The sequence below is a fragment of the Cicer arietinum genome, chromosome 6, assembly GCF_000331145.2.
Source record: "Cicer arietinum cultivar CDC Frontier isolate Library 1 chromosome 6, Cicar.CDCFrontier_v2.0, whole genome shotgun sequence".
NCBI classification, from domain to species: domain Eukaryota; kingdom Viridiplantae; phylum Streptophyta; class Magnoliopsida; order Fabales; family Fabaceae; genus Cicer; species Cicer arietinum.
This window is the reverse complement of record NC_021165.2, coordinates 8,980,290-8,989,082: the sequence shown is the minus strand read 5'-3', so window position 1 is coordinate 8,989,082 and position 8,793 is coordinate 8,980,290. Positions and strand designations below refer to the sequence as shown.

Here is an 8,793-nt window from a genome sequence, read left to right as displayed (position 1 = left end):
GGAATATGCGTTTCTAGCATGAATCGACCGATTTCGTATGAGCAGGCTATTGCATGGAAAGTTGTGGATGATAATGACTGTAATCACTGCTTGGCCTTCATGTTTGTGAACTGGTCTTTTGTCTGAGGAGAAAACACGTCACTAGATGCTTTTAAGTTAATATCTATTTATCTATGTTGAGTATTTTCATTATCAGTTATTGTAATGAGACAAATGTACTAATGTTTGACTTTCATGGACCATATGGTTGTGTGTGCTTTTCATTATCTTTGCTTTATGCCTTTGTATTTACCTTTCTCACAACATGAATTCCTTTATTATACTAACTTTATTCAAGAAAACAGGCTATATAGTTCATAGTAAGTGAGACATTTTAAAAAGAGGATACATTTTCATAATATTCAGTTCAGTTTGTTTATTGCTAAATTTTAACATTATTGCATGTCATTATCCTCCACATATATTGGAAAGTGGAAATGTCGGTGTGATTTTGCATGATTTTATAAATAAAATGTTATCATCATACTTTCAATTTCAACAGTGTATAATCACATCTTAATATATTAATAAGATGGTCATATTATTTATTGTAACAAGATTCACTCAAGAATTATTTAAGGTTTAAATATATGTTTTAAATTTTTATTATATTATTGGTGACTATCTACAATGTCTTTTAAGACTTACTAGCAATACTTTTTTCAAGTAGAACTTGTGTGGCCATGCTTAAAATTACGTAAAACAAAAAACAATGATTAAACACTCAGAAGTAAAAATTTATGATTCTTTTTTTATCTTTATGGTTGAGAAAATGTTATAATTAATATTGTTTCGACTAATTTAATTTTAGAGTTTATTTTATTTTCATCAATTAAATATCAATTAAGTAGCTTTTGACAATTTTGAGAATGAAAAGAACCGATAACTTCTATTTGTCAGATAAAGTTTTTTGTCATTAGAATTTTAAATCATTTTCATTAGATACGATGTTTTTAGAATTTACTTTTGAGAGGGGAAGCATTTTTGTGTGAACAACAAAACCGGCAGCATTGGTTTGCTATTCTTCCCGAAACATGTGATGATGATGTTTTACTTTTTACTACTTGCTTGTGATGTAAGGAAGTGTGCTTGCCTTGGTTTCAATTTCAATTTTCAATTTTCAGCATAACCAACGAGGTCCTAGGAAAGAATGTTTTCTGACTAACTTTATTTCAATTAATCACATGTATCTCTATTTTCAGTATCATCAAATAATCCATTTTTAATGCACACGATCATCACTGTCTTTCTTTTCAAACAAGTAATGTAATGTCAACACATTGGGTTTTCTGTTTTATGTCCTTGGAATTTTTATTACTCCCTCCATATTTAAGGTTATGCATACTTTTTTTAAAAGTTTGTAAATGCATTTTTTTGAATAGTTCAATAATTGTATTATTTTTAATAATAAAATTAATTTTGTTTATTAAAATATCTTTATTAATATAGTACATATTTAATTTCGCGGAAAAATTTACAAAATCACTTTCAACACCAATGTGACAATATAAAAACTTATCTATTCAAACATACACATAGTATAATTAGGGATTGGAGATTTCATTTAATAAATAATATTAAAATATATACTATAGAGTTATGAAGGAATTTGTAGTTAGAAGGTGTATTAGGGCACAGTTTATATAATAGAATCTATAAAATCATGACCATATCCATTGGTTTCTGATGGCTGAAAATTTAATCATTTACCTTGTTACAATAATTAGACACACAGTGTATAGTAGTATAAAATTTTGGTGCTAAACTTTGCAAATGACTAGTCTATAGACAGTTAGGTAAGACCGTTGTCCCGTCCATGAATCATGATGCTTATTTTTGTCACTTTTATTACCTTTTTCCTTCAATTAGACTGTGACTATATTTCCAATTCAAGCTATTTTCACTTTCTTAGATTGCATAATGCATATACAGTTTTTGACTTCCATGATTCTTTTATCTTCGATTATGTCATTAATAATAAATAAATGTAATAATAAGAGCGTGGAAAAGTATTGACATCGTTTTTTCTTTTTATTTTGTTTGGTCCTTTATGCTTAAAAGTCTAAAAAATGTTGGACTTAATTTCATTTTATTTACTTATATCCATTTCAAAATGTCTTATATGAGACTTCAAAGAAAAAAGTTAATAAATCCAGTACAATAATTGAAAGTCTCCGTTGCATCAAAATAGCAACAAAATTAACATGAATTTTTTGCAATTTTCATCTATTTAAGATTGTGGTATTCTTGTTGGAAACTCGTGGAGGTATATTTTGCAGTTAACGTTAATAGTGTATTTAGTCTTTATAACATGAAACTTATTTGATTTTTAGTCTGTAATTTTTTGAAAAAAATGAGATAACACAATTAGAATAGTTCAACAATTTTAAATGATAAAACCTATGAATATAGTGGCAAAGTTTTTAGAGAACATAGGTGTTGTTTTGAAAATCGAAAACCTTTGAAAACAATTTTGCCACAAAAAATATTACTGGGTTGAGTCGCGGACTAGGTCGCTCTCTTTAAGACGTTTCGAGGCACTGCCCAAAATTGTGCAAGGCAGACTGTCAACCACAAAGTCCCCAGGATAAAACAGCCCAGATTCTCTGTATCGGAGTTCTACTGCACTGTAGAAAACCGTTCTAGAATTACACCCTCAATATGGCAGTCTTACGACTGACACTCGCAGTATGGCAGTCTTTCGACTGACACGTAATATGGCACAATGGCCACTCAAAAAGGAAGAAAGAGATGAAGCAGAAACGTGCGTTCCAAGACCACAATTCGTGCGCCCCAAACTTAGGAAGGTTGACTCTGACTACTGACCGGACAGCAAAGAAACGTGAGACCAAAATTAGGGTTTTAATACACCACAAAGCCAAAGCCAAGCCAAGTCGGGCCGAACCGGGCCAGGACGGACGGCGGCGACGCGCATGTGTGGTGGTCAATTTGCTTGCGTTCTCCCTCCTTCACAAAATTGGGGTGCCCCTTGAGGCCCATCCCAAGTTCATTACCTCCACCTTATATACCCTACTAGTGTGAGGTATCCCTCCAATGTGGGACTTCTCAATTTTTTCAATTCACATCAACACTAGCTCATAAATGCCATCATTATTTCCAATGCATTTTTCATTAAAGGCATCATCATTTCCAACAAAGGTATCCAAAAATCTTCAAAATTTTAAAAAAGTATTATTATTATTTTTTTTATAAAATACATTTGATTATAATATGGTGAACAAAAATTGATGATGTATATTATAAATCAAAAATACAATTTTAGTTGATCAAATTATAACAAGAATATCTATTATAAAAAATATCGGAAGAAATAATTTATAATTTCTTTTTTATAAAAATAACTACTATATTTATAAAATTAACTAAAGTTTTCAACAAAATTTTAACTCTATGAGTTCTAAATTTTATCTAAAGATATAAAAATCAAATAAAATGATTCTATGATCCAAAAATTTTAACAAAATTAATTAACTTAGTCTGATATTTTTCTATAAATTTGAATTCAAGTTGAACAAATCAATATCTTTTATCATTATTGATATGTTAAATAATGTGTTGTATTTAAATGTATTTTAATAATTATTGTATTAATGGTGTAAGAATTTGAATTTAATTTGTATGCATTAACGATGTAAATATATTTTACACTGTCAATTAATCATAACCGTCAAATTAATAAAATAGTTTGACTTTTATCATGATTATTTTTAAAATCACTTAAAATATTTGTGACTTACTAATAGTGTAAAACTTTTTAGATTGACAAAACATAACAATTAAACTCTAAAATATTTGTTTTAGAAAAATTCAATTTTTAAAAATAAAATTTTAATTATTAAAAATATCAACTAAATTTGATATACTATTTCTCTTTTAATAAAATTTAAAATTTGTATATATAATATAATATTATATTTTTTATTAACATTTAAAAACTTAATATTTTAATTTAAACTGTTCAATAGAATGATTTTGTAAGAAAAAAAATATGGATTTTTTAGGTCATCAAAATGTATGTCATTATTTTTTTTTTTTAAATATATAATACAAGTGTGGTAATTTCATAAATTCACAAAAAATAGAGAACCAAACCTATAATTATAACTTAAATTTAATGCGAAGCGAAAGATACTGTGTATGAACGGGCCCGACCAGATCTTTATACAGCAGCGAATACAACCAACAACCATTAATTAATTTACCTCACTATGTTACGTATGCGTATGGATATATGTGACATGTCATGCATCATCCTAATTATCGTGCATGATGATTTTTCTTCTTGGACACAAATCATGTCCATTTTTAATATCATACATGCCCGTTAACTTGTATTGATTCGATTTAACTTTTGAGTTGTAGGATTTTGTTTACTTGGGATATACAACAGAAATATAGATCAATTTATTTATAGTATTGAAGAAAATATTATTTATTATTTTTTTGTTATAACTTTTTAACATCATTATTACTTATTAACAGTAATACTATTTTTACAAAGTCTAGAGTGAACAGTTCTTCGTTTTGTCAAGTCATCATCGAGAACGAAATTAGGAATAAAAATGTTAGTTTTAAAAGTTTCGAAGAAGAAATACGAAATACATTTACTAGAACCAAAACATTTTCTTTCGATTTTCTCAATTTAACATGTGAAAAGTCTATAGCAGCACTCCTCCCCTTACATTTGTTATCATTCCTCTTCTTTGTTACAAGTAAACTGGTTTGGTGGTTATTGCATGAGGTAAAGAGAAGAGATCAATGATTCAATGGTTTAATTACCATTTTTAACATAACTCTAATAGTTATTAATAATATTAATATAACAGAGAACTTCCATTAATCACATATTCGGAGAAATCAACTATTATACAAATTTTCTAGATATATAAATTATTTATCTACACGAGATGAAATTTCTTTAAAGAAATTTTCTTAAAAGTTTCATGCGTGTCTCTTAATTTAATTTTATTAGATTATGTAAAAGACACTTTTTTCTCTGTTTCTTTAATTAATTTTATTTCCTCTAGCAATAATACAAATATTTATTTATATATTTTCATTATTTTTATAAATGTACACAAATTATTCACTTGAAATTTTATTTCCTTCTTATTAGTAACAAGTACAATTAACCCTTTTTTTCCCTATAAATTAACTCAAAATTTTCAAAATAAAAATAGTAAATACAAAATAAACGGACTCTTACTAAAGTATTTTATTTTTAATAATATAAGCAGTGGGGTCAGCAAATCGTAGGGTGCGACTAGCAGCCACAAAGAAAAGGTAGAACCTCTAGAACCAGATCCAATAATAACAAATATTGGGCTTTTTTCTAAGCAGGCCCAATTCATCTTGTGTAGATTATTTCCACTAACTCGCTAACGAACACTGCATTTTGTGGAAGTGGGGAAAACAAATAAACAAAGCTTTCCGATTCCGTTGCGGTTAGGGAAATGTCAGGGAAAGAATCAGAATCAGAATCGGAATCAATGAAATTAGGTTTAGAAGAGGTTTCGCGTGAGTTCAAAACTCTCGTTAGTTCCGAAGATCTTCGTTCACTTAACCATTTACAGCACACAATGTAATTAATTCGCCCTTTTCATCTCTCTTTGAATTTTTAGATTATTAAATTTCAGATTATTAATATATTATTGAATTAGATTTCAGATTGGGAAGGTTACAGGACAGTAATGCCGTATTATCGCATTTTAATGAATTCTCTCAACATTGTTACAATGAGATTTCCGGTGACATGGCCAGAAACACTCGTGTCTTCAAGTCTATCAAATCTGACCTTGATTACATTTTTCTCAAACTTAGGTATTCTTATATTTAATTACCACAATTGAATATTTACTTTCCTTGTTTGATTTTAATTCTTACTAGTTTTAATTTATGGGGGATTTACGCTCTTTATCCCAACTTCAGATGGAACACAATTATAGACAAAAAAAAAAAAATTGGGATTGGGAAGGGTCTAGTATGTAATGCTCAATAATTAATTATCCTCTTGAAATATAACATCAAATTATATAATTACATAATTTATGTAGAGTTTAATTGTCATGTACCCTCACTGCAAAGAGTTTTACGTTGTTAGTGTATCAGAAATCTTGATGGACTTGACTTATGGTAAAAGTCACGTATCTCTAATAATATAATTAATCATGTATATAAATTAATTTTTTTTTTTAATATTGAAAAATCTTACCGTTGGTGTACCTTTGTATTTATTGATATTCTGTGTGTTCATATAAACATGAAGATTTGATGTTATTCTTTTGTTTCCTCCCCATAAAGTATTCATCCATCATCTCCTGATGTGGTGATGTTAAACAATGCTAAAAAAACTCTTTGTTCATAAATTTCAAATCTTAAAAGGTCTTCATTGTGTTACAAAGGATTTTTCTTTATGTCTGTAAGAATAAATAAACAGCTTAGTTAAGCGTTTATAGTATTAATGTTTATCAAATAAGTACTTATGTAATACAATCAAATTGTTTTCATATAAACTATTAAGTTACAATCTGTTTTCATAAACTATCTTTACGACCTTATAAAAATAAACTGAAAACAGTATATAGAATGTCATAAGTTGTTTCTATAAACTCTCTCATTTTCACAAATATATATGCTAATAGGTAAGCTTAAATTAACCCAGTCTAGTACGCCCATAATCTGAAAGGGGTAATGTAGTACTAATATTTGGACGAAGTATAGTTTTGGATTTTAACTCTAACTGGCTTGGAATCTTGTAAACTAACAAAATTTCGAGAAGATGAAGACAACAGAAGAACACCAAGGATAGGTGTTTGAGCCATATTTGATGTTGTTTTTGGTGATGACAATGAAGGATTGACATTGGGGTAACAACTAGGGCGTCTGGTGCTACAGAAGCAAATAAAAACAGAACTCGAGCCAAATATTGAAAGGTGAAATTGTCTTTGGTGATGATGACAATGAAGGATTTACATTGGTGTAACAACAAGGGCATGTGATGGTTTAGAGAAGCATGCAAATAAACACTAGACACCAGAAGCAAAAGCCAAAAAGGCTTATGCAGAAAAAAAGGCTCAATGTGAATTACTAAAACGAAGAGATGGAAGTAGTTACAAGTATGGAACTGAATCTCAAATATTGATTGCTTAGGTGATCTTAACTGATTTCTATTTTTGCAAATGTAAGCTAGACTGTTGGTTTTATGGGCAGTCTCACCCATTTTGGTAATTGAACTACAATATTGATAAACATGAACAACTATAGAGAAAACGGATTGGGAGAGTAAATCTAATTTTGAAAAATGCAATGACAAAAACAACAGTACTTTCATTTATTTACATTATGAACTCATGCTAAAGCTTCGATGGCCATTGTCTTTGGCAGAAACATGAAGACAAAACTTTCGACAACTTATCCAGATGCATTTCCTGAAGATTCAATGAGCAAAGTGATTGATAGGAGACCGGATCTTGAAATGCCCAAGTAACTAATGTTGTTATTTGAACACAAACTTCAGCACAAGTCTTACGAACTTGTTCATGTTATTTTCTTGTAAGTTTGTATAAATGAACAAATTCATGTATTGTTTCATTGTCAAAAGAAATATTCATACATTAGTTTTTTATTCTTTTACCATTTTTTTAACTCTATTATTTTACCAGTTTATTGTCCTTTAATCCAATTCCCTAATTTTTATGTTGTTGAACTTCGTTGCTAATCAATTATGCATTGCGCCAAAAGAAGACGTGTTATTTAAGAAGAAACTACATGGATGAGTAAGGAAGAGCGACTAGGGTGATCAAAGAATGAAAGAAGTAAAAAATTTACTTTTACAATGTTTGACCCTAACAAGTCATTTCAACAAAACATAACTGAATCAAATTTAAAATATTGATAGGATTTGAATAAAATATAAAATAGATTGGATATTATGTAGGTGTACTCTATCTTCAAAGTGTAGTGGAATTCACTGTTTCATAAATGTATACCGCAATATTCCAAATCATGGATTACATAATAGATAGTCCAGGAATATTTTAATTTATTTAATTTAAGTGAATTTTTTGAAAAAATTAATATGAAGTTTTATGTTTCAATTGTCAAATGATTATTTATAAATTAATTATATTAATAATATATATTCAACTTTATCAATGTAATTTACAGAAGAGAAGTACTCAACAATAAGAGGCACGTATAAATAGTCGAAATATATTTTAGAGTAAGCAAGAGAGAAGTTGAAGAAATTTTATATGTACTCTCAATCCATAAGTTTAATATTATATAGAATTGCTAGCAAATAAATAGATGACATTAGAAAATGTGAAGTTGATTAAGTAGATCGCAAAAAAATGTTAACTTGATTAATGCACAAAAAAAAACGTATTCAGTGGTAATGTGGAATTAATGTGAAAAAAATGTTAGACAAACATTATAAAATAATAATGTGACGTTATAAAATAATAATGTGAAATTAATTTAGAAAATTTTGAATAAACAATATATATTAATGTGACGTTATATTTAGTGGATGATGTATAGAATTTGTGGAAGACATAGACATATTAAATATTTAAAAATTATAAATAATTATATTTAAATTTATAATTAATTACGTTTAATTAATAACTAATGAATTTCAACACTTGTAATATCTATTAATTATATAGTCAAATTGTCAACCAATTTTTTATTGTCAATTTTTGTGTTAAAATAACAACTCTTCTTGATATT

General features: G+C 28.0%; 2 protein-coding genes across 3 annotated transcripts in view; both read left to right on the top strand.

The window, feature by feature from the left end:
• The window catches only part of LOC101501398 (homeobox-leucine zipper protein ATHB-14-like), a 5,733-nt gene extending 5,467 nt beyond the window's left edge, over nt 1-266 (top strand). The window contains exon 18 of the mRNA XM_073370580.1: nt 1-266. This exon is cut by the window's left edge and continues 7 nt beyond it. Within this exon, the coding sequence (XP_073226681.1) occupies nt 1-126 (126 nt within the window). The 3' untranslated portion in view covers nt 127-266.
• Nucleotides 267-5,444: 5,178 nt separating this feature from the next.
• Nucleotides 5,445-7,695, top strand: LOC101500870 (kxDL motif-containing protein LO9-177). 2 transcript variants are annotated; one of them, XR_003473343.2, is made up of 4 exons: nt 5,445-5,641; nt 5,728-5,880; nt 6,914-7,175; nt 7,444-7,695. XR_003473343.2 is itself a non-coding variant. In XM_004504158.4 (3 exons), the coding sequence occupies exons 1-3, from the start codon at nt 5,514-5,516 to the stop codon at nt 7,544-7,546; spliced, it is 384 nt and encodes a 127-aa protein (XP_004504215.1). In that variant the 5' UTR covers nt 5,448-5,513; the 3' UTR covers nt 7,547-7,695. The 2 variants fall into 2 exon arrangements, 1 of the variants encoding a protein (XP_004504215.1); XM_004504158.4 differs by lacking the exon at nt 6,914-7,175 and having other exon boundaries at nt 5,448-5,641.
• The last annotated feature ends 1,098 nt before the right edge of the window (nt 7,696-8,793 follow it).

Excerpts from the sequence above, each read along its gene's own strand:
- LOC101500870 (XM_004504158.4), top strand. The coding sequence starts at position 5,514 with ATGTCAGGGAAAGAATCAGAATCAGAATCGGAATCAATGAAATTAGGT. Across the intron at positions 5,642-5,727 it reads AACCATTTACAGCACACAAT|ATTGGGAAGGTTACAGGACA; the intron begins GTAATTAATTCG and ends ATTAGATTTCAG. Across the intron at positions 5,881-7,443 it reads TACATTTTTCTCAAACTTAG|AAACATGAAGACAAAACTTT; the intron begins GTATTCTTATAT and ends TGTCTTTGGCAG.